Source organism: Dromiciops gliroides, chromosome 3 (genome assembly GCF_019393635.1).
Source record: "Dromiciops gliroides isolate mDroGli1 chromosome 3, mDroGli1.pri, whole genome shotgun sequence".
Lineage (NCBI taxonomy): Eukaryota > Metazoa > Chordata > Mammalia > Microbiotheria > Microbiotheriidae > Dromiciops > Dromiciops gliroides.
Window position 1 is genome coordinate 588,782,323 of NC_057863.1, and position 26,554 is coordinate 588,808,876.

Consider the following 26,554-nt stretch of genomic DNA (forward strand, 5'->3'; position numbering starts at 1 on the left):
TTCTTTGGTTATAAACTTTTATCCATAGATCTGATGGTAAAATTGTCCATGTTCCCCTAATTAAATTATGATATCATACTTTGTCTAAATTATGTTATCTTCTCTCAGTATGACATTATGAGATGTTGATTTATACCTATTTTTCACCAAACTACTTTCTAGTTTTCCCAGCAATTTTTGTCAAATTGTGATTTCTTGCCCCAAAAGCTTTACTCTTTAGCCAGTACTAACTAGTTTACATTACTGCATCATAGTGTAGTTTGACATCTGATAGTACCAGTCCCCCATCCATTCCATTCCCCTCCCTCCTTCATTTTTCCTTAAGGTTCTTTACATTTTGTTTTTCCATGTGAATTTTAATTTTTTCTAGCCCTAGAAATTCTTTGCTAGCTTGATTAGTATGACATTTAATAGTCAATTAATTTAGTTTTACCTTTTTTATTCTATTGGCATGACCTTGCTTAATACTCTTGAAATTACTTTATGCAACTATATAGGATTTTGTATTTTCTTATTTGGGTATATATTATGTCACCCTAGTTGATTAGTTAACTTCTTAGGTGAAGAGAATGTTTTATTTTCATCTTTGTATCTCCAGTGGCAAACATAGTATTATAGGTATTTTTTTTCACTCATACTTGTGATGTCATTTATATAAGGAACTTCCAGCCTTTGCAGAATTGCATCTCATATGGAACTGACAGAGTTGCCACCAGTAAGTTGAATAACTTGTTCATAGTCATTCAGCTATGTATTTTTTGCGGGGGGTGGGGGGGTGCTATTTATTCATTTATCTATTTATTTATTCACTCATTTATTTATTCAGAGTAGTCTTTTTTCTTTTTTTATTTCTATTTAGAATCTTATTTTCCCAGATTACATGTAAAATATAAATTTTGACATGAATTTTTAAAATTTTGTGTTCCAAATTCTCTTTCTCCCCCTCCCCCAAGAACTCAAGCAATTCAGTATAAGCTATACATGAGCAGTCATGCAAAACATTTCCACATTCCCCAGGTTGTGAAAGAAAACAGACAAAAACAAAACTTCAGATAAAGGAACTAACAGAAAAATTATGATTCAATCTATATTCAGATACCATTAGTTCTCTCTCTGTCGATGGATTGCATTTTTTATAAGACCTTCAGAGTTGTCCTGGATCATTACATTGCTGAAAATAACCAAGTCATTCATAGCAGATTATCTCACTATTCTGCTGTCATTTTGTATATAGTACATTTCACTTTGCATCAGCTCATGCAGGTCCTTCCAAGTCTTTCTGATAGCATCCTGCTCATCTTTTTTTTATATAGTAAACTACATTTATATAGTTCTTTAAAGAGAGATCACCTTACAATAAACCCATGAGGTTGATTATTGCAACAACAGTAGTAGATAACATTTGTCAGGTACCTTATACCTGACAAAAGAATTTTCTTCAAAATAGCCCAGCAAAGTAAGTACCCTGAGTTTTGTCATCCTCATTATCAGTCAAACCTTGTTTTCCTCCATTCACCACCAATACATCAATCATCATGATTATCATAAACATCATCTTACATTACTCTTGCTTCTGCTTCAGAATTTTTTCAGTTACTATTGTTAACTGTTTCCCTCCATCCTTTCCCTCCCCGTAATATTTATGCTATTTTCTATCTTCTTTTACCCTATCCTTCCTTAAAAGTGTTTTGCTTCTGACTGCCCCTTCCCCCATTCTGCCTTCCTTTCTTTCACCCCTCCCTCCTTATCCCCTTCCCTTCCTACTTTCCTGCAGGATTAGATAGATTACTCCACCCAATTAAGTGTGTATGTTATTCCCTCCTTGAGCCAGGTCTGATGAGAGTAAGGTTTTTGAGCCAATTCTGATGAGTATAAGGCATATTCACTGCCCCCACTCCTCCCCCGTCTCTCCCCCCAATCTTTCTTCTTCCATGTGAGATTTCACCCCATTCTACCTCTCCCCTTTCCCTTTCCCCAGTGCAATCCTCTTCCCCCTCAATTTTACCCTAAAGATGTCATCATGGGGTAGCTAGGTGACACAGTAGACAGTGTACCTGCCCTCGATGCAGGAAGACCCAAGCCCAAATCCGGCCTCAGACACAAGACACTCACCTTCATAATCAGTTTCCACCTGTGTCCTCTGTATAAATTTATTCTTATCATCTGCCCTAATACTTTGAAAGTTCTTAAGAGTTAGACATCATTTTCCTATGGAGGAATGTAAACAGTTTAACCTTTTAACATCTCTCATGATTTCTTTTTCCTTTTTACCTTTTTATGCTTCTTTAGGGGATTGTATTTGAAAGTCAGATTTTCTATTCAATTCAGGTTTTTCATCACAAATGCCTGAAAGTCCTCTTTTTCATTGAAGTCCCATTTTTTCCCCCTGAAAGATTATACAGTTTTGCTGGGTAGGTGATTCTTGGTTGTAATCCAAATTCTTTTGCCCTCTCTGAAATATCATATTCCGTGCCCTCTGATCCTTTAATGTAGAAGCTGATAGATCTTGTGCTATCCTGACTGTGGTTCCACAGTACTTGAATTGTTTCTTTCTGGCTGCCTGTAATATTTTCTCCTTGTACTGGGAGCTCTGGAATTTGGCTATAATATTCCTGGAAGTTTTCATTTTGGGATCTCTTTCAGGAGGTGATCACTGAATTCTTTCAATTTCTATTCTACTGTTTCTAGAATCTCAGGGCTATTTTCCCATATAATCTCTCTCTCTCTCTTTTTTTTTTTTTTAGTGAGGCAGTTGGGGTTAAGTGACCTGCCCAGGGTCACACAGCTAGTAAGTGTTAAGTGTCTGAGGCCGGATTTGAACTCAGGTCCTCCTGACTCCAGGGCCGGTGCTCTATCCACTGCGCCATCTAGCTGCCCCTCTGGTAATCTCTTGGAAGATGATGTCTAAGCCTTTTTTTTGATCATGGTTTTCAGGTTGTCCAATAATTTTTAAATTATCTCTCCTGGATCTATTTTCCAGGTCAGCTGTTTTTCCAAGGAGATATTTCACATTGCCCTCTATTTGTTTTATTCATTTGGATTTGCTTTATTGTGTCTTGGTTTCTCATAAAGTCACTAGCTTCCATTTGTTCAATCCTAATTCTTAGGCAATTATTTTATTCAGAGAGTTTTTGTATTCCCTTATCCATTTGACTTTTTACACTGTTTACTTTTTTTTCCACGAGTTTCCTGCATCACTCTCATTTCTCACTTTCCATTTTTTCCTCTACCTCTCTTACTTTATCTTCAAAGTCCTTTTTTAGTGCTCCTATGGCCTGAGACCAATTCATATTTTGCTTGGAAGCTTTGGATGTAGGAGCCCTGATATTGCTATCCTCTTCTTAGGGTGTACCTTGATCTTCCTTGTCACCAAAGAAACTTTCTATGGTCTGCACCTTTTTCTGCCTGCTCATCTTGCCAGCTTATTTCTTGATTTTTGACTTTTTTTTTTTTTTGAGTCCTTCTTAAAGTGGGGCACTGCTTTCCTGGATGCACTGTCCCGAGTTCCAGGGGGTCCTAGGGGGTAAGATTTAAGGAGAGGCATGTTCTCAGCTCACCTGGCCTGTGTTCTGGTCTGTAAGTAACCACAAACTGCTTGCTCTTTAACCTGGAAACAAATCTAGTTCACTTTGGTTGCAAGTGCTGGCATGCCTACGCCCCTCCCCCACCTGGGACCGCCACCCAAGAATGTGTCCTTTATAGCCTGGGCAAAACATCAGAGTTCTGCTTCAGTGCCAGCAGAGAACCCTATAATCTCCCCCCAGCCAACTGCTCGACTGTCTGACCAGACTGTAATCTGAGTTAGCTGCAATTGCAGGCAATTCAGAGGCTCTGGAAGTCTTCCTCTAGGACAGCTGGGTTTGGGCTCCACTCCTACCCAGTACAGCAGACCCCTTCTGCCCAACTTCTAAGTCATCTTTGACTGGAAAATTATCTCAGCCTGTCATTTTGTGGGTTCTCCTGCTCCAGGAATTGTCTTACGGCATTATCTGGAGTTTTTTGGAGTGATTATATCAGGAGCTCTGATTGCTTACTGCCTTTCCTCGGCCTTCTTGGCTACACCTCCCCCATTTAGCTATGTTTTTTTGTTTGTTTTTTTTGGTCGGGGCAATGGGGGTTAAGAGACTTGCCCAGGGTCACACAGCTAGTAAGTGTCAGGTGTCTGAGGCCAGATTTGAACTAAGGTACTCCTAAATCCAGGGCCGGTGCTTTATCCACTGTGCTACCTAGCTGCCCCCATTTAGCTATGTTTTAAAAGTAATATTTGAACCCAGTTCTTCCTGACACTAAGCTTGACCCTTTCATCCCCTACTTCCTTTCTGTCTCTCATAGCTTATATATGGTAGGTACTTAATAAATGTAGGATTAAATTCTTTTTCAAATCAATTCTAACTCTTATAAACACATTGCATAGTGAGAAAAATTTGCTTCCAATTAAGTAATTAAAAATTTGGAATGGTATCGAATAGGCCTGTTAAGATTTGGATTACAAGTATAGAGAAGCACTTTATAAGCTGTTTCACAATAATTTCATTTTCCCCTTTAGGTGTGTAAGATAGTCCTTGGGGTAGAATTGTTTCAGTCATCACATTTTTACTCTGATTAAATTTTTGTATTTTTAAATTTTATGTTGTGTTTGTAAATCACTTTGTAATTTTGCTAGCAATTGGGATTATTTTTTATAATTTGGTAACACTGTAAACTGGGCATTAGGGTCATTAAGTGTAGTCCCAAGTTGAAGATCAATATCATTCCATTTCTACTTCTTTATTTGGATTTTCCACACATAGTTTATATGTAATTGCAGTCTTAATCTGATATTTCTTTTTTTGTGTGGCCAATGTGACTAAGAATGACCGAACAGAAAATTTAGACTTAAAAATCACTTTAACCAGATATATAAAGCTGATCTCATACAGGTTTCTAGCTGCTGTTTTGTCATCTTTAAAGCGCTTATAGACTATTAAATGTACTATATTGTAGGCACAGTCCTCTTAGCATTTTATTACATAACATTTTCTACATAATGTGAAAATTTCAAGGTATATAGTTAAGGAATCAAGGGGTTATTTTACATTACAAGTAAAGCTGGAGTTGTCTGGAGTATTTATTATAACTTCCTTTAAAAGAAATCCTTCAACAATTCTATTAATTTTTTTTCAGTTATTTTTCCCTCCTTATATTAAAATGGTTAAGGGGCAGCTAGATGGCGCAGTGGATAGAGCACCGGCCCTGGAGTCAGGAGTACCTGAGTTCAGATCCGGCCTCAGACACTTAACACTTACTAGCTGTGTGACCCTGGGCAAGTCACTTAACTCCAATTGCCTCACTTAAAAAAAAAATGGTTAAAATTCAATTTTCTGTAATTAAAATGCAAAAATGTAACTTTAGGCAATGCCTTCTCTCCTTTTCATCTTAAGAAATTGTGAATTTATTATACAGTCATGTCTGTTCCTATGCAATCTCATTTGCAGTTTTCTTGGGAAAGATACTAGATTGGTTTGTCATTTCCTTCTCCAGCCCATTTTACAGATAAGGAAACTGAGGCAAACATGGTTAAGTGACTTGCCCGGGGTTACACAGGTAGTATGTATATGAGACCAGAGATGAACTCAGGAAGATTAGTCTTCCTGGCTCCAGAGCCTGGGGCACTCTATCTACTGTGCCACCTAGCCACTTGGGAAGGTAGACAACATTGTTATTATCCTCATTTACAGATGAGGAAATTGAGGCCGACAGAAGTTAAGTGACTTCCCCAGGGTCACACAGCTAGTAAGTGTCAGAGACCCATTGGAACTCCTAGTCCGGCATGTTATCCCCTGCATAATCTAGTTGTCTCAAAGTTTATTATAGGCTTATTTAAACTCTGCATTACTGAATTTGATTAAATGTATATTTTAACTAAGATTGGTCATTTGTTTCTGAAAGTCTTTATATTGTTTTAGAAACAGAAGTAAAAGAAACCAAATTATATTAAATACTTTCCCCCACTGTAACACCACAAGTACGGCCCAGCAAAAGTCATTGGTTATAGGCAATTAAGCTGCTAGGGGGTTCTGTAGAGAAAGACAGAGCTGGCTTTTGTATAGAACTCTATGATTTTTCCCCCCAGAACTGTTGCTGTCTTAAATCTGATACTCTATGGCTCTCTCAATCTCTACAGGATTCTTTTCCTATTGCAGGTATTTTGCAGACTGACTAGTTGTTTTGTTGTTCCTGTTCCTATTAATTACATAGGTTACTTTTAAGGTAGGCACAAATGCTTGAACTTTTTTTGCAGAAGGTATCTAGTGGATTTAACCATTTAAAATGTATTGTGAAATTTTAAATTGTGAGGGACATGTTGACTGGCTGCATTAACTAATGACCCCTTCCCGTGCCATAACATGCCTAGTCAGGGAGCAGAAATCCAGAAATGCCTTTTTTATCTTCAAGAATTGCAAAAGCACCCTTTTATTTGGTAGGACTTTTCCACTTTATAAATCAAAATTGGTAAGATAAAAGCTTAATTTAAAAACCTGAATTTATGATTATAAATAAATGTAGAGATAATTATTGCTTTCTTTGCTAAAAGGCTAAATTTAGGTAACCACTGATTTAACTAAGACTAGAAAAGAGGCTTGCTGATTTTTTCTTGGATTTCCCAATCAGGATTCCATTTGATCATTTTCCTTTTTAAAAATCTTTTAAAAATCTTTTTATTAATGTCTTTTGTTTTTTATATCACCAGTTTCCCTGCAGCCTTCCTTCCCTTCCCAGAAAGACATCTCATGTAACAGTATTTTTTTGACTGAATGGTGTTTTTAAAAAAATAATAGGGGGCAGCTAGGTGGAGAAGTGAATAGAGCACCGGCCCTGGAGTCAGGAGGACCAGAGTTTAAATCTGGCCTCAGACACATAACACTTACTAGCTGTGTGACCCTGGGCAAGTCACTTAACCCCAATTGCCTCACTAAAAATAATAATAATAATAATAATAAACATTTTTATTTATAGTTTTGGGTTCCAATTTTTATCCCTCTTTACCCCCTCCCCAGTGGCAATCAATCAGATATGGATTACACATGTAAGATTATGTAAAACATCATCATATTTGTTATTTTGTACAAGAAAACTTGATTAAAAGGAAAAAAAATGAAAGAAGGTGAAAAATAGCATGCTTCAGTCTGTTCCATCAATATCAGTTCTTTCTTTGGAGGTGGATAGTATGTTTCATCAATAGTCCTTTGGGATTGTCTTGGATTGTTGTATTGTGAATAGTCAAGGCATTTGCAGTTCTTCATCAAACAATATTGCTGTCTCTGTACAATGTTCTCTTGGTTCTGCTCACTTCAGAATACATCATTTCATACATGCCTTTCCAAGCCTTTCTGAAGTTCATCCTGCTTGTCATTTCTTATAGCACAATAATATTCTATCACCATCATATACCACAGTTTGGTTAGCCATTCCCCAATTGATGGGTATTCCTTTAATTTCCAATTCTCAGCCACCACAAAAAAGCTGCTATAAATATAAAAAGTCTCTTTTAAAGACAGAAGAAGAGGGGGAAAATCAGTATAACTGATCAGGAAACTAAAAAAGCATAAATATATGTGCATTGTGCATTTCTGTGGACCTTTCATCTCTACAAAGAGGTGTATTGGAAGTGTCTTCTAATGCCTCTTCTTTTGAGCCATGCTTCTTATTTACAACTACATTCAATTTTTATTTTTTGAGCATAGTTCTTTCCATTTACATCATTGTAGTCATTGTGTATATTTTATATGGCTTTTCATTTATCTTGTGTGGTTTGTTTGCCAAATCTAGGTAGTATTTTACTTTATTTTCCAATTACATGTAAAGATAGTTTTCTTTTTTTCAGTCTTAATAGTATTTTATTTTCTTACAGTTACATGGAAAGGTAGTTTTTAATATTCATTTTTATAAGATTTTGAGTTACAAAATTTTCTCCTCCTCCCCCCCAAAACAGGTAATCAGATATAGGTGTGTACACACACACACACACACACACAATCATCTTATATGTATTTCCATGTTAGTCATATCGTAAAAGAAGAATCAGAACAAAAAGGAAAAACCACAAGAAAGAAAAAGTAACAACAACAGAAAAAGTGAAAATAGTATACTTAAAAAAAAATTCTGCATTAGTCATGTTGTGAAAGAAGAATCAGAACAAAACAGAAAAACCTCAGAAAAAACAAAAACACAAGTAGAAACAGTATGGTTCAGTCTGCATTCAGAATCCACAGTTCGGGGCAGCTAGGTGTCGCAGTGGATAGAGCACCAGCCCTGGAGTCAAGAGTACCTGAGTTCAAATCTGGCCTCAAGACACTTAACACTAGTTGTGTGACCCTGGGCAAGTCACTTAACCCCATTTGCCTCACTAAAAACAAAAACAGAATCCACAGTTCTTGTTTCTGGATTCGGAGAACATTTTCTATCCTGAGTTTTTTGAAATTGTCTTGGATCATTGCACTGCTGAGAAGAGCTAAGTATCACAGTTGATCATCATACAATGTTGCTGTTACTGTGTACCATGTTCTTCTGGTTCTTCTCACTTCACTCAGCATCAGTCCACTTAAGTCTTTCCAGGTGAAAATTTGCATTCAGATTCCATAGTTCTTTTTCTGGATGTGGAGAACATTTTCCATCATGAATTTTTTGGAATTGTCTTGGATTATTGTAGTGCTGATGAAAGCTAAGTCTTTCACAATTGATCATCATATGGTGTTGCTGTTACAATATACAATTTTCTCCTGGTTCTGATTACTTCACTCAGCACAAGTTCATGTAAGTCTTTCCAGATTTTTCTGAACTCTTATCTGCTCATCATTTGGGGGGGGGCAGTGGGGGTTAAGTGACTTGCCCAGGGTCACACAGCTAGTAAGTGTCAAGTGTCTGAGGCAGAATTTGAACTCAGGTCCTCCTGAATCCAGGGCCTGTGCTTTATCCACTGTGCCACCTATCTGCCCCTGCTCATTATTTCTTATAGTACAGTAGTATTCTATCACATTCATATGCCACAACCTATTCAACCATTCCCCAATTGATGGGCATCCCCTCAATTTCCATTCCTTTGCCACTACAAAAAGAGGTTCTATAAATAATTTACATTGTTGCAGTCATTGTATATAAACCTCTGCTTACTTCCCTTTCCATGAGTATATACTTATTTAGTCATGAAATTTATCATTTCTTAGAGCCTAATATTGCATTACATTCATGTACCAGTTTATTTAGCCATTTTCCAGTTGATAGACATCTACTTTGTTCCCTCTTCTTTACTATCACAAAAAGTTGCTACTATAAATATTTTTTCATTTATGGGGGTTTTCTTATCAACCTCCTTGTCATGTAAGTTCAGTGATAGCAGCCCTTGGGGTATAAGTAATAATTCCAAATAGTTTCCCAAAAATTGTACCAATTTACAGCTCCAGCAATGGACTAGTGTGCATCTTCTGACGACCCGCCAGTCTGCTTCATTTTCCTAGATCTTTATAGAGGAATTGTGAATGAGATCTTGTCTGTACTTCTTTCTATCTGCTACTCTACCATCCAGACTGTACCTCTTTGCAGTTGTTTTTATATAAAGTAGCAGTTAAGGCAGCTAGGTGCATAGAGGTCTGGACTTGGAATCTGGAAAGCATGAATTCAAATTCTGCCTCATGACTTAATTAGCTGTGTAACCCTGGGGCAAACTGCTTAACTTTTATGAACCCCAGTTTGCTCAACTTATTTGCTAAATTTTAAAATTATTTTGTGCTTTCTCCCCCAAATTTTGAATGATAGGTATAACTGTTGTAAATTTTCTTAACTTTATTTTCTAAACTTCATTTTTTATCTTTTCAAGAAATCTTTTGGGTGCTGGAAAAACTCAAAAGCAGTATGATAGGAATTATGTATAGACCAGCATTTTACAAATTATAACCCCAAATGGATTCATGACCTAGATATAAAATGTCACATCATAAACAAGTTAGATTGTCAGGGAAGGAAATACTTTTTGGTAACAATAGATAGGGGAAGAATTCACAGTGAGAGAAGGGATAAAGAAGTTTACAGAAGGTAATATGAATAATTTATATCACACAGAGTTGAAAAGTTTTTACACAAACAACATCAATGAAGCTAAAAATAGCAAGGAAACAGGCTTTTCTTAGAGCATAGTAATACTGGAGAAAATTTTGCAACAAATTTTTCTGATGAAGGTTTGATAGCAGAGATTACATAAGGAACTTATTCAGATAAATGTAAGAATGACAGCCATTCTCAAATACATAAATATTCTGAAGGTATGAAGAAGTAATTCTCCAAGGAAAAAGCTGCAAGTAATATGAAAAAATTCTTCAAATCACTGTGGGGTTTTTTTGGGCGGGGTAATGAGGGTTAAGTGACTTATTCAGGGTCACACAGCTAGTAAGTGTCAAGTATTTGAGGTTGGATTTGAACTCAGGTACTCCTGACTCCAGGGCCGGTGCTCTATCCACTGTGCCACCTAGCTGCCCTGAGGCTGGATTTAAACTCAGGTCCTCCTGAATCCAGGACTGGTGCTTTATCCATTGTGCTACCTAGCTGCTCCCAGTTGACTATATTTGTTACAAGGTTTTTGTTTTTTTTGGGTTTTTCTTTAGCAGTGGTAGGAATTGGATGGAGAAGAGAAATAATGATAGAATAACTAAAAAAAAAAAGGAAAGAAAAGCTTTTTTCCCTCAATACACAAAAGAAAACAGAAAAACGGCAGAAGGAATCACAGATAGTAGGGCAGCTTTTAAAATTACTGTTTTACTTATTTTATGTAATAAGTTCTGCATTTGTATATACAGTACAATCCTTTTTTTATACGATGTACGTGAATCTTACTTGGTTGTAAATTTACAACAAAGTAGTCTTGTGTGAAATTTTTTTCTAGCGTTTTCCATACTATCTAAAAAGATGATAATAAATTTCTCAGGGTCTTAATATTTCAGAGCAAAACATAGGGACTTATGGGTCATAAATTTTGGTTATTTAGTTAGACTTTTTTGACAGTAAAAATACAGTGTAAGAACATGCCAAAAATCATGACATTCATCAGTTTGTATTTAGTTGTGCAACAAAAATGTAACACAAAACTAGCTCATGTGGTTTAAAAACAAAGCAAACACAATTAAGGTGACAGCTAGGTGGCATGGTGGATTAAGCACCAGCCCTGGATTCAGGAGGACCTGAGTTCAATTTTGGCTTCAGACACTTGACAGGTACTAGCTGTGTGACCCTGGGCAAGTCTCTTAACCCCTCTTGTCCCGCAAAAACAAACAAACAAAACACAATTAAGGTAAATACAGTGTGTGAACCCTTAGTGTTAGTGTGGTGTGCTAGCTTCAATATTGCATTTTGGCTTAAATATCTCTTTTGCATAGTTAATGTGTTATTGAAGTCCTCTATATTTTATGACCTCTGGCCATTTATGACCTCTGATCCATTCTGTGTTTCTGTATTGAAACTTCACTAATGGGCAGCTAGGTGGAGCAGTGGATAAAGCACTGGCCTTGGACTCAGGAGGACCTGAGTTCAAATATGGCCTCAGATACTTGACCCTTACCAGCTGTGTGACCTTGGGCAAGTCACTTAACCCTCATTGCCCTGCGCGCTCCCCCAAAAGAAACTTCACTAATTTAGATTGATAAATAGGAGGCTAATATCAGTTAAAGAATTTAGAAAAAGAAATGGAGTTTTATTTCTTTGAGATACATAGAACACCTGGGAACTTAAATAACTTCATTGATTAACTTGCTTTAGTAAATAGATTACTTCTGTTTTAAAAAAATTACTTTGTATTGATATCATTTGTTTTTATATCACCTGTGTTTCCTACTATATACCTTTCCTTTATCCTCTTTCAGAACTGTCCCATCCTCTCTAGTAAACTTGAGTAAGAAAAATTTCTGTGTATATCACCAACATATCAAAAAAGTCTAATGTGATAATGCAGTATACTACACCTGTGGTCCCAGGGGCTACAAAGAAGTGGGGAAAGATGGCTTGTTACAGTTTCCCCACTCTGAGACCAAGTTGACAACTCTGATTTCTACTTAGCGTAACAAAGACAAACAGTGGCAGAACTTCACTACTTTGTTTAGTTGGTATTTTAAAAAATGTTATATAAGAGTTTAATTTCTGGTGCAGATTTCCGATTTTAATATGGTTTACATGTTAAATGTGAAACTTTCATTTTTGAATTTCCCTAATTGGGAAAGAAGTATACAAATTGAGGTGATTTTTTTTTTCAACTGTGTACTTCTAGGAATGTTTTTTTTTGGTTTTGTTTTTTGGGGGGGGTGGCAGGGCAATGAGGGTTAAGTGACTTGCCCAGGGTCACACAGTAAATGTCAAGTGTCTGAGGCTGACTTTGAACTCAGGTCCTCCCGAATCCAGGGCCAGTGCTTTATCCACTGCGCCACCTAGCTGCCCCTTAGAGGAATGTATTTTTAAGATTAAAATCGAATATTTTTCTCTTAGCTGCATTTGCTGACAATTTTTAAACTGATGAACCTATAATTAACTGGCTTCTTAAAGATCTTAGAGATGGATAAAACAGTTTTAAAAAGGTTATTCCTGTCTTTTTTTTTTAGAGAAATCTTGGCTTTTTAATTTTTATGTATTTTTTTGTTGATAAGCTGTGACTTTTCCAAGGACCATATTAGCTTAAGTTTTATAGAGAGGCTCAACACCTGATTAGTTGCAAGGTGATGAACTTTGATCCTATAAGATGTCCAGAGCTTGCAATCTTGGTGAAGGGAAAATCTGTTTTGTTGACCCCACAGGTCATTGGAATGATATTTATTGACATAAGTAACATAGGATACTTTTGTGTGTTCATTGACTTTCTTAATTAGTGTGTTTATTGGTTGGTTGTTTTCTCTCATACCATTAACAATTGAATAAACATTAGACTAATATTGAATGATTTACATATCAAAATATAGTTATGTTTCATGTGTTTTCTATTAAAGTGCAAGTAAATAATTTCAGTTTGAATAATTTAATGAAGAACATAATTTATAAATTAATCCAGAAACTAGCCATTTAAAAATAGCTGAAATTCATACCTTTTCTGGATTAAAAGTAAGGAAAAATAGTGTATCTTAATTAGGTTCATGATGGAAATAAACATTTCATTAAGGTTTTAAAACACTAGTCAGGTGGATAGAACACTGGCCCTGGAGTCAGTTCAAATCCTGCCTCAGACACTTAACACTTACTAGCTGTGTGACCCTGGGCAAGTCACTTAACCCCTATTGCCTCACCAAAAAGAGAAAAACAAACAAAAAACACTAGTCAGGAAGACTTTTTCCTTCAAAAAATTCATTTTTATTTTTTTCAAAAGTTAGTAATAATACCTCTTATACTTATGTAGCTTTTAAAAATATGGTTTTTATTTTTACTTTTTTGCATTGTCAGTCATATTTTTTTTAAATCGTAAGTATCTTCATTTAAAGTTTTGAGTTCCAAATTCTATCCTTCTTTCCTTACCTTTCCTCCCCACTCTCTGAAGTAGTAAGCAGTCAGATATAGGTTATTTATATGCAATCACGTAAAACATTTCTTTTGTGTAAGAAAACTTGAATAAAAGGAAAAAAATGATAGTAGGTGAAAAATAGCATGCTTCAGTATGTGTTCCATCAATTTCAGTTCTTTTTTTGGAGGTGGATAGTAAGCTTCATTATTAGTCCTTTGGGATTATCTTGAATCACTGTATTGGTGAGAGTAGTTAAGTTATTCATAGTTTATAATGTGCTTTAAATACCTTATTATCTCATTTGATCCTCATAACAAATTTGGATACTTCCATTTTACAGATTAGGAAACTGTGGATCATAGAGATTAAATTAAGGACTATACCTTGTATCTTTTTTTTTTTCCCGCGGGGCAATGGGGGTTAAGTGACTTGCCCAGGGTCACACAGCTAGTAAGTGTTAAGTGTCTGAGGCTGGATTTCAACTCAGGTACTCCTGAATCCAGGGCCGGTGCTTTAACCACTGCGCCATCTAACTGCCCCTTTTTTTGTGTTTTTTTTTTTTTCCCCTTGTATCTTTTGACTATAAGTCCAATGCTCTTTTTACTACATCATACTTCCTAGGTGAATTTGTTTTGTTTTGGTTTTTTGGGGTTTTTTTGCAAGGCAGTGAGGGTTAAGTGACTTGCCCAGGGTCACACAGCTAGTAAATGTCAAGTGTCTGAGGCCACATTTGAACTCAGGTACTCCTGAATCCAGGGCCTGTGCTTTATCCACTGTGCCACCTAGCTGCCCCTCCTAGGTGAATTTGTAAAAACGACACTTGTTTGTAAGCATATACTTCATATAGTTATATAGTTATATGGTATTCTCTTCTAGTCTTTGCTTATCTCTTTATGCCCATATATATTTTTATTAGGTGAGTTATTTCTTATGTATTCCTTTCCCACCCCACCCCACCCATGTCACCTATGTGACAGAATATCGAAATATTTTATATACTAAACTTAAGGACTGCTTTCTCTCCCACCCACCCCTTTTTTAACCTTGGCTTCTAATAATCTAATTTTAAAATACTTTATTTTTTTTATTCTGAACTTAACATACATCAATAAAATAAGTATCTTTGTATAAAGAGTAGATTAAGTAAAAGAATTTTACACGAAACTCTGAATCTTTATTACCTATGGCTTGACTTTTCATTTTAAGTATATGACAAATTCAGTTTATAACATTAATTGTGATGAAGATGTGTAATGATTTCAGCTATCTGTATCAGAACATGTATTACAAATTTATCCTGGAATGTTCCCCCTTCCTCCTAACCTGCTTGGTTATCATGCCCATATTTTGAAGCTTATTAGCTCAGTTCCTTCCATCTAATCCAATAAACAAATGTATTAAGCAAGGCATTGTGGATACAAAGACAAAAATGAAATGAAAAATAGACTTTGCCCTTGAGCTTACATTCTATTAATGGAAACTACATGTAAGCAGATAAATATATACATGATAATTTAAGGAGGAAAACAGCACTTTACTGCTAGGGGGTTTGGGAGTAGTTTCTTGTAGGAGATAGATTGTGAATTGAACCTTGAAGGCAGTTAAGATTTCTAAGAGGTAGAATGCATTTCAGATAGTAGGGGCAGCTAAAAAGAAAGTCACTGAGGGTGGAAGTTGAAACCTTCCCTGACCTCTCCAGCGCACTTTTTTTTTTTTGCAGGGCAATGGGGGTTAAGTGACTTGCCCAGGGTCACACAGCTAGTAAGTGTCAAGTATCTGAGGCTGGATTTGAATTCAGGTCCTCTTGAATCCAGGGCTGGTGTTTTACCTACTGTGCCATCTAGCTGCCCCCTCCAGCACTCATTGATCTCTCTAGTCACTGATTCCTATAACCCCTACTGTGTGTACCATTCATTTGGCATCTGTCTTTCCTGACATTGCTTTTTATGTATATACAGTACTGTCATCTTCAGGTCACCTCTCCGGAAATCTTAACTCTTTGGAATAAAGTCAGGAACAAGAAAAGAAGTAGAAAAACCTCTGAACAGTCCAAAGAAATGTCATGGGTGATTATCTGTATCTTTTTTCCCCCTCTTTGCAGGACAGTGACGGTTAAGTGACTTGCCCAGGGTCACACAGCTAGTAAGGATCAAGTGTCTGAGCCCGAATTTGAACTCAGGTCCTCCTAAATCCAGGACTGGTGCTTTATCCACTGTGCCACCTAGCTGCTCCCCCCCTTCAATATATGATTCAGAGTAACATCACTTTATATCCTTTTTTTTTTTGTGACCATCTGTATCACAGGAGAGCCCTTAGTTGGTCACTTATTAATTTTGTTTCAAGTGTATTTCCCCAGAATTGGTTTCTCTAGTTTCTAATCCCAAAATCACTTAGAAACAGCTGATTAAAAGGCACCCAGTCAGAGAGCAGTGGACTAAAGTAATATATACAGTGCTCAGTGGGATTAAGAAAAATTACTTTTGGTTTAAGTTCTACCACTGCTTATCTGCATCACATTAGGTAAATCACCTTAAGTTCTGGGCCTTAGGCTTCTAATCTGTAAGACTAATAAACTCTTTTTGTGACCCCTTCAGCTTCAAAAATTCTACAGTATTAGAGGCCAGAATATAACAGCAGGAAGGACAGTGAAGGACAGACAAAAAGCAAAGAACAGACTAATTTCTGTTCTTTATGATGGTGGGATAAATCATATGTTGACATATTCTGGATTGCAAACTCTTTGAGAGCCAAATGTTTATTCTTTTCATTCCCTGCTGTGCCCAGCACAGTACTTACAGATAGTAATAAACATCGGACTTGGAATCAGAAGACTGGAATTTTAATTCCTGATCTTTCATTTACTAGTTGTGTTATGATTTGGCAAGTGCCTTAATCTTTCTGAGCCTCAATTTCCTAATCTGCAAAATGTGGATGAAAGTAAAGTAGTTATCTCTACTTTGTGAAGTCCTTCCCTGTCTTTTTTTTTTTTTTAAGTGAGGCAATTGGGGTTAAGTGACTTGCCCAGGGTCACACAGCTAGTAAGTGTTTCGTGTCTGAAGCCAGATGTGAACTCTGGTACTCCTGCCTCCAGGGCGGGTGCTCTATCCACTTCCCTGTCTTTTAAGATGCAGCTCAAGCATTAGTCTTTGCCAATTCTTTCACTCCTAAGAGTAAATTCCCTTTCAGACTACCTTATATAGCACCACTTTGTAAATGCTTGTATTTATTCACTTCATATTTATGTTGTATAAAATTTTTACATTTAATTTTAATTTTTTTCAATTTCATGTAAATAAAAAATTTTAACAATCTGTCTCTTAAATATTTGAGTTCTAAATTCTCCCCCTTCCCTTCTCTCTCCCCTCCTTGAGAAGGCAAGCAGTTTGATATAAAGTGCAGTCTTGGAAAACATTTATGTATTAGCAATGCTGCAAAACAAAACACAGACCAAAAAACCCAAAAAAATAATAAAGTAAAAAGCATACCCATCAATCTTATTCAGATTCCATCAGTACTTTCTCAGGAGGTGGATAGCATTTTTCATAATAATTCCTTTGGAATTGTTGTGGTTCATTGTATTGCTGAGAATAACTAAGTCATTCAGAATGTTCATTATCCAGTATTGCTGTTACTGTATGCAGTGTTATGCTCATGGTTCCGCTCATTTCACTTTGCATCAGTTCATGTAAGTCTCCCTAAGTTTTCCTAAAAGCATCCTGCTCATCATTTCTTATAGCAGAATAGTATCCAGTCACAATCATACCATAGCTTGTTCGGCCATTCCCCAATTGATGGGTATCCCTTCAATTTCTAGTTCTTTGCCACCACAAAAAGAGCTGCTAGTTTTTTTTTTTTTTCCACATATAGGTCCTTTTCCTTTTCCTTTTAGCTTATTGGGATACAGATCTAGTAGTGGTATTGCTGAGTCAAAGGGTATGCACAATTTTATAGCATAGTTCCAAATTGTTCTCCAAAACTGAGTTCACAACTCTACCATCAATGCAGTAGTGTTCCTATTTTTCCACACACACCCCTCCTCCAATATTTGTCACTTTCATTTTTTGGTGTATTAGCCAACCTCATAGGTATGAGGTAGTACCCCAGGGTTGTTTTAATTTGCATTTTTTAATCAAAAGTGATTTAGAGCATTTTTTTCATATGACTATAGAAAGCTTTGATTTCTTCTGTTGTTAATATCCTTTCACCATTTATCATTTGGGGAATGGCTCATATTTTTATAAATTTGACTCAGTTCTATATATATTTGAAAAATGAGGCCTTTATCCTAGAGACTTGATGTAAAAATTTTTTCCCTGGTTTCCTACTTCCCTTTTAATTTTGGTTGCATTAGTTTTGTTTATACAAAACCATTTAAATTTGATGTAGTCAAAATTATCCATTTTACGTCCTGTAATATTCTCTGTCTCTTGTTTGGTCATAAATTCTTCCCTTATCCGTAAATCTGACAAGGAAAATATTCCATGCTCCTCTAAGTAGTTTATGATACCAACCCTTTGTGTCAAAATTATGTACCCATTTTGACCGTATCTTGGTTTGACAGTGTGAGATGTTGTTCTATACCTAGTTTCTGCCAGTTTTTGCAACACTTTTTGTCAAATAGTCGCCTCCCCTTCCCCCCCACCCTCCAAAATCTTGGATCTTCTGGTTTATTAGATTGCTATGGTTATTTAATTCTGTGTGGTGTGTATTGTAAACTTTTTATATGTATTTGTTGACTTCTACATTAGAATACAAGTTCCTTAGGGATTATCTTATTCTTTGTACTTGTATCCCCTATCCGACATAGTAGTTGCTTAATAAGTAAGTAATAGTTGATTGATTGTTTTTTCTTATTGAAAGAAACTACACTTAGAGCAGTGACTGTTTTTGCCTTTCTTTGTGTCTCCAAAACTTAGCACAGTTCCTGGCACAGAGCAGTACCTTAATAAATGTTTGTGGAGTGATTGTGAACTGTTGTACTGTGTGCTCCACAGGGTTTTAAGGATAAAAAGAAATAATGTTGACAAAGCACTTTGTGAAATTGTAAAGCGCTACATGAATGTAAGCAATTATTACGGCAGTAGGTGATTAAATACAGGTTAGCACAGTTGAAGTGTAGTTTGGGAATGGATAGGAGGAGGTTTGTTTTTGGACAACACCTTTAACCAAAACAAATTTTATAATATCTTTATTTTTTTTAACAACCAAATGCTTAGTTTTATATGCACTTTCTCAGAAATACTTATAGATAGGCAGAGACTAGAATAACAACTTACTCTTGATTAAACCATCTAGCTTTCCTATAATTGCTTGTATGTTTTGGGATTCTGTGACAATCAATTCGATTTTATTTGCGTTAAACCATTTTTCTAAATAATCTAAATTGCTGTGGTAAATTAGATACTTTTACAAGCTGTAATATACCTCCTAAAATGCTTGGTTTTATCCTCAGGAGTATTTTGGATACTAAGCTACTCTGATTAAATACAGCATAAAACCTGCTGTGCATTGACATAGAACATTTACTGACCAAAACCTTGCCTTGAATTTGAAGTATAAAACTATAAAATTAAATCTGATAAATCTTCAAGCCTTAGAAAGGGCACTGAACTTGGGCCTGAGTTTGAACCGTATCTGTACTACTTAATACCTGTTACATTGAACAAGTCACTTATTCTTTCTATATATCTTCTTCCTCATTTGTAAAATTATAGGGTTGAACTAAGAAATTGTTAAGGGCTAAAATTCTAGCTAAACTGTCTAAAATATCTAATGAGTGGTTGCTAATAAATTATAAGCTTTAGCAAGAGTTAGACTTTTAAGCATTTATTAAGGAGAATAAGAATTTGGTAAAGAGAGAGAGAAAGGCCTAGATTCCTATCTATTAAAGGGAGAACGCATTTCTAGCTCTGCTCTCCACTAGAGTCCAAAGGAAAGAGCAAGCGCCAGTCTCTTCCTTCCTCCTCCCACTAGCCTGCGTCACTTCCTGACGCCAAAGAAAAGACTCCTGGTCTTGCCCTCAAAGACCTTCGCTTCATGGGTGGAACTCTTCTACAGTAAGTCTCCAGCAGGTGGCGTCATTCCAATCGTTACAAAATCTTGTAGCTTTTAAATCTGGGATTCTTACTCAGTGTATAGATTAGCAGTTGAAAACATTAAATAAAACAGCTGTTTTCATAGTTGCCAAGGGATGTTAGTTAGAGATGGGTTTGGGGGGTGGTATTTAATGTAAGAACCAGAGATGGACAAACAGTACAATTTTTATAATAGAATTCAAGTTACTAAGTTATTTTTATGTCAGTATGGAAGCAAAGTGTTCTTTGCACTCAAATGGGTACAGGATAAAGTCTTGGAAAATAACTTTGGCTAGTGGCTACTGAAATAAATTTCATAGATTAAGTGGGTTTCCTTTCAACTACTGCATAATTTTAAAAACATTTAATAATAGTAATTCTTTGGTTGGCATAGGTAATTAGCTAGAAAGGTATCTTAGAGACCATTTAGTTGAATCACCTCATTTTAGAGATGTGGAAACTGAGGCTGAGAGAAGTGACTTGTTGACTCCCATATTCATTAATTCCCCCCCCAAGTTAATATAATTATTAAAATAATCCTGCTGTTACTTAATTGTGTTAGCAGTTCTAGTACGTGTCAGGTTCCAGAATGTTGGTGGTAGCATTTGGTTTAGAGAATGGTGGAGTAGAAATGAAGGATAATATTTCCATTTGGTTAAAATTGGTCATCCTAAAAAAAAAAATCATCAAATAGTCTTAATTATGTTTTTTTGTGTACATTTTTTTCAGAGTATTATTCTGAGCTCTTTCTTAAGAATATTTGGGATTTGTATAAGTATTTTTCTTTAACCTATATGTTCCCTTTTAACTTTTTATTGGTCTGTTTGAAATAAACTGGTATGACATTAAGTATCATCTAGGATTTTTAAATTCATACTTTTTCAGTGAGAAGACATGCTATTTAATGATAGGGAATTGGGTGCTACAATTATATTTCCCCTTCAGATAATTTCTCATTAATTTTTGAAATAACCACATATATATGTTATTGTATATTTTTACACATTTGGGGAAAAAGACAACCCATGGGGGTAGATGATGCCAAAAGACATGATAGATAACCGGATGAATGAATTTCTATTTTCCTTTTTTTTTTCTAAACAGTTTGAACAGAAGGCTGGTGCAGTTTTTGATGAAATTGCAGATAAATGTAAGTATAGTTTTTTTAAAGTAATATCTTAGTTTTAATAGTTTTGTAAAAGTATATTAGCTTGGATTAGTTGCTTGATTGATAAATGTATATATAGCTAATTACTATAAGGAGAAAGTTGACTTGACCTGTTGTCACCAGTTTTATTCAAACAGTTGGGTTGGTTTAAGTGATAAGCAGATTTTATAATTAATATTTATAAGTGGTTATCTACAATATATTTGTGTGTTTAATTGGTTCATTGTATTTGTGAAGGCCACTTTTTGAATTCAGGATGGTAGTATTTTGGGGGAGTTGAGGGTATCTTAAAATGTCTTGTTTTCTAAGTCTGGATAAAAGGATGTTCATTACTACTAAAATATTTGTAACTAAAAGCTATAAGATCATAGGGTTATAGATTGAGTTAACAAGCATTTGTCAAATGCTTATTAAGTGCCAACACTGCTAGATATTGATGTACAAAACACAACAGCTGGAACGGCCCTTAGAGGCTGTCAAGTCCAGTCTCATTTTACAGATTAAGGAACTGAGGCTGAGATGTTCATTGACTTGCCCAAGGTCACACAGCTAGAAACTGTTTTGAGGAGGAGTTTGAACATACATCTTCCTGATTCCATGACCAGCACCTTATCCATCATGACTTGTTACTATATTTTGGCTTCTGGTTAACGCGTTTATTCATTTTTTTGAGCAGAAACTTATGAGTTGTAGCTTGTTGTTTTCAATTAGGCTTGATACAGCAATACAGAAGGAAAGGGGAAGAGAGATTAGTATGATGATATGATATGACATGACATGACATAATATAATATATCCTGTCATGCTATATTATCAATCCTATAATACCAGGATTGTTTAAGGCTGGAATTCTATAGGGATTGAAAAGGAAAAAATAGAAGAGTAGAAAAGAAAGTAGAAGCATATAAAAGATTGGGCTTATCTTCTTGAAATATAAAGTAGCATTTTTTCCTTATTCATTACTTGTGGTTATTCCTAGACCTGTTTTAAGTCTCTCTGTTCAGAAATACTTGAACGTCACAAGTTTAATTTCTTACTGGTGATGAAAATGTGTAGTCTTTTTGCAACCACAGGCAAGCTTGTTTATAAATTACATGTCATTCAACTGTCAGAGACTCTGTGAAATCAGTCCCCACAAATCAGAACACAAAATTGCTTCCCTGGAACCTCAGCATAGTAAGACAGTTTCCAAACAAATGCTTCTAACTGTCTCATATGCTTTTCAGGCTTATAATTCATAGATAATGTTATGATTCAGAATGTTGATTTACTTTTTTTTTAGAAGAAGGATATAACACTTTAAAACCAAATTAAATTGTGAAACCAGTTCAACCTCTTTGTAATTCTATCTTATGGAATTAAAGAAAAACACAGACCACTTAATCCTACCCTATAAAAATCACATTAATTTTTATATAAATGGATCCTTTATTGGAGGTTATAAGGTAAAAACCTTTGTGTGAGCAATTACCAAAAAAAAACCCTTTATAGTTAGTGCCTTATCCTTGTGTTCTTTAGATGTAATTAATTGACTAATGCTGTTCTTTGAAAATGAAAAAAAAAAACTTAGCTCTCAGAGTTAAAAAAAAATGGATAGGTATTGAGACATTGTTTTGAAAATTATTTTCATCCTCATCTAAAGCTTGAAGATAGAGGCATTTTTGGTATCTTCTCTTATTTTATTTTTCAAAGGAGAAAATCTGTTTCTCCTTTCTTGTGGAAAGTAGCCTCTCCTTATATCTATTAGAGCTCTTCTGGCAACGTTACTGACTCATTGGATTTAGTGCCTGAAAGAACTATAATTAGCTCCCTTCAATTTAAAAATGAGGAAACTGAGGCCTAGAGAATTTAAGCCAGACTGGGTAGGTGGTTTTAAAATCAAAACTCCTATTATACATGTTAGTATCAAAAACTAGCATAAGCCATATTTATTTGGATATGCTCATTTATTTGTGTATCTGTAGGAAATGCGTTCATAATTCCAAATTCAGATGCCAAATATATGTCTTAATTGGGTTAAATTGGGGATTGGATGAAATTATGGGAGAGAGAGACAGACAGACAGACATAGATACAGATATACAGATTCAGATACATTTTTATAACTGACACAACTGAACACTTAACTGTATCTGATTTTATCAGTGTGGCTACTCTTTGGAACCTATTCATACTTTCTTGAGCCTTTTAGGCTTGTTTGACTCTTGTTTGTTTCCACCAAGAGGAGGGTCTACTTAATGTGATAGAGGTTTTTCTCCATGTCTCTTAATATTTCATAGGTTCAGTGCAACATTGTGGCTTTCTTTTATCCCTTGTTCTTACTATATGACACATCCACTTCTTTTTCAGACAGTTTGTATTTCTTTATACTCCTATTACTTGAGTAAGTCCTTGTTAGTAATATGCTGATTTGTATTTTCTTTGATCCTTTCTTTTTTTTGTTCTTGGGGTCACTTCTGGTATTCATTGAAGGTGGTGGCATTCTGTGTATCATTTACACCATAGGGCATCCTTGGAACTGTATTGGTGCTTAAAAGAGTAGGTTTTGTGATTAGAGTAATTAAACTTCTGGTAGAGTTTGAATTGGTGCTATGGCCAAAACTATTCTTCTTTGAATGTATAACTAAGTTAAAATGCTTGTCTCCAATCTAAATAAATCCTTAAACTGTTGAATTATTACGTGATCCATAGCACTTTGAGTCTCCCAAATAAGGAAACATTGGATTTTAGGTGTTTGTTTTTTTTTAAACACCATAGTAATTTCCTGATATGCTCTGTAGAATCCGCCCCACCCCTCAACAAAGAAAACAGTCAAGCAAAACCAATCAACACAGTTACTGAATCTAACAGCATTTGCAACAGTCAGCATCCATAGCTTCCTCCATATTGAGAGGAGGGAGGTATGTTGTATCAACCGTCCTTTGGAACTAATATTAGTTATTGCATGTAATTTGAGTTCAGCTGATTTTTAGTAGTGTCATTTATATTATGGTAGTCATGTATACCCTTCTTTCTGCTTTATTTGTTTTTGTATCAGTTCATTCAAGTATAAACAAACATTTTAAAAAATAGTATTTTGATGTATTGTCTCTGTTAATATCATAAAGAACAAATGATTTATAGTTTTACCACATAGCTGATAATAGGCAATAGTTTTGTCTTTGACTCAGTGTTTTACATTTTTCAAAATTCTGCGTTTCAGATTTATTTCTGTATGTAGAGTCACAGGTGAGTTAGCATTAATTAATCATGTGTGAGTGTCTTGCATTTCAAACTGGTTCTTCTGCTTATTCTATAAACAGCATTTTTTTCTCTTCTGGTATAAATAGCTTGCTTAAACAAAGCATCTCTATCAAGAACTGATTTACAAATGGGATTCCCTTTGTATCTTTCTTGTGAAATAGAAAAGTACAAATCCTATTGGTTTTGTTTCTGAGCTCAAGATTTATTCTTCATATGTTACCTAATGTATTATATTAATGTTTTTTGCATGAATTTTAGAAACAGAAAGGAGTCTTGGTCTGTTCTTAAGATGGACGTGTCATCTTTTAGATCATACTTACATTTTCTAGCAATAGTTTCAATGGTTAAAAAAAACCCACCTTAGATATTAGTAGAAGAAATTAATCCTGGCTCTGTCAAAACTTCATTGTTACAACATTTCTTCCCCCACCCCCCTTGTGCTATGTAATCCTGGTAGAGAAAAGAAGCTAGCCAGATGGCTAATAACACACTCATGTGATTTCAGTAAGTATTTATGGAAAATAATTAATGAGAGAAAACTAATACTCTACTAGGAAGAGTAGATGGGAGTAAGCATTTCTATATTGCCCGCTATATGCCCTGCACTGTGCAAAGAGCTTTGTAATTTTTATCTCATTTGATCTTCACAACAAGCCTAGAAGGCAGGTAGGTGCTATTATTCCATTTTACAGATGAGGAAACTGAGGTAGACAGGTTAAGTAACTTGGCCAGGGTCACAGAGCTAGTAAGTGTTGGATTTGAACTCAGGTCTTCCTGACTTCAGGCCCAGTGTTCTATCTCCTGTGCCACCTAATATGCCAGGAATTCTGAGTAATATCTGAAAATAAATGAGAGATATCAGATGAGGTGGTATATGTATTTCTTTACTGGTTAAGTTCCTTGGCTTGAGGTATGTACAATGCCCTACTGGTGAAATGAGTTAATTATCCTTCAACTATTAAATGGTGAGGTTTCTAGAATAAAGAAAATGAATCCTGTTGACTTATCAGTATTGCCCTTAATTAGGTAGTCAGTATGATTGTTTCTTTTTTTGTTTTTTGTTTTTTGTTTTTTTTTAGTGAGGCAATTGGGGTTAAGTGACTTGCCCAGGGTCACACAGCTAGTAAGTGTTAAGTGTCTGAGGCCGGATTTGAACTCAGGTACTCCTGACTCCAGGGCCGGTGCTCTATCCACTGCGCTAGCTAGCTGCCCCATGATTGTTTCTTATAATGGGATTTTATTAATGTTTAGTCTACCTTGGTAGTAAGAACAATCTTTCACAACATATAGTACTTAAAGGTTGCAAAACTGTTTTATCTTGGTGTGATAGGTTTTACAATAAGGAATTTTTCCACTCTTAGACTGGTAGAATTTTAGGAGTTCTGGAGGTCTTCCAAGTTTATACATTTGAGAGGCATTGTGGTGTAGTGGATAGAGTACTGGAATTGTCAAGGGACCTGGGTTTAAATATCGCCAGTGACATTTATGTACCTGTGGGCAAGTCACTTAATCTCTCACTGTCTTGGTTTCATGTAAAATGGAAATAATACTTGCACCATATTCTTCACAGTATTCTTGTGAAGAAAGCACTCTGCAAATCTTACAGGGCTTGCAAATAGGAGTTGTTATTCCTGAAGGGAAAGCCTAGAAAAGTTGTGATTTGCCCAAGATCACACATTGCTTTCGCTGTTGTTTTTTTATGATGATTGTTAACTATTTTTTTTAAAAAGGTTGGGGTTATTTTTTTATTCTAACATTATATTATTGGGGCAAGTTTGGGTTTTCATTTAGTATAGTTACAAAGCTTAAATATCTTCCAGAATTACATAACATTCTAGCTCTAGAGCTAAAAGGGACCTCAGAGACTGTCTAGTCCAGTTCCTTTTCTTTATGGATGAGGAAACTGAGGGTAAGAGAGATTAATATAATAGTATTAATCGTTAAATAGTTAAGTTGAGGATGTTGGACTTGATAATCCCCTAGGTCCCTTCTGCCTCTTTGGTAAATGATCTAATAACCACCTTAGGGATGTTGTGGAGATTGTGAATTCTGTCCTATCATTCTATAGGCTGATGGGAAGTATAGAGGGTGAGAGGATTTGCAGAAAGAATTGATATTTTTCTTCTGTGACCCAAAGTAAAGCAATATTTGCCATAGAAAATGGTCTTGGATAAAGATGATGGTAATACCTAGTATTTATTTAGTGCATTAAAGGTTGGTTGCAAAGCATTTTATAAATGTTATCTAGTTTGATCCTTATAACAATTCTAGGAAGAAAGTGCTGTTATTATCCTCATTTTACAGATGAGGAAAGTCAGGTGGAAAGAGGATAAGTGACATGCCTAGGTTCATATAGCTCTTAAATGTAACAATATTTGAACTCAAGTCTTCCTGACTAATACTTTATTTAATATTTTTTACCACCCAGCTGTCTCTATCTTTTTACCCCTGCCTCCCCCGATCTGCCTTCCCTTTTTATCACCCCCCTCTCTTTTCTTTACCCTTTTCTCCCTTGCTTTTGTCCTCCCTTCTATCAGTCCCCCCCTTTCCCTTCCCCTTTTGTTTCCC

At 35.6% G+C, this 26,554-nt stretch overlaps 1 protein-coding gene across 4 annotated transcripts in view; it reads left to right on the top strand.

Moving 5' to 3' along the window:
* ZMYM4 (zinc finger MYM-type containing 4) overlaps positions 1-26,554 on the top strand; it is a 147,812-nt gene that overhangs the window by 17,531 nt on the left and 103,727 nt on the right. For all 4 annotated transcript variants that reach the window (XM_043992319.1, XM_043992320.1, XM_043992321.1 and 1 more), the window contains exon 2: positions 20,680-20,725. In XM_043992319.1, the coding sequence (XP_043848254.1) occupies positions 20,680-20,725 (46 nt within the window). The remainder of the gene's footprint in view (positions 1-20,679; positions 20,726-26,554) is intronic.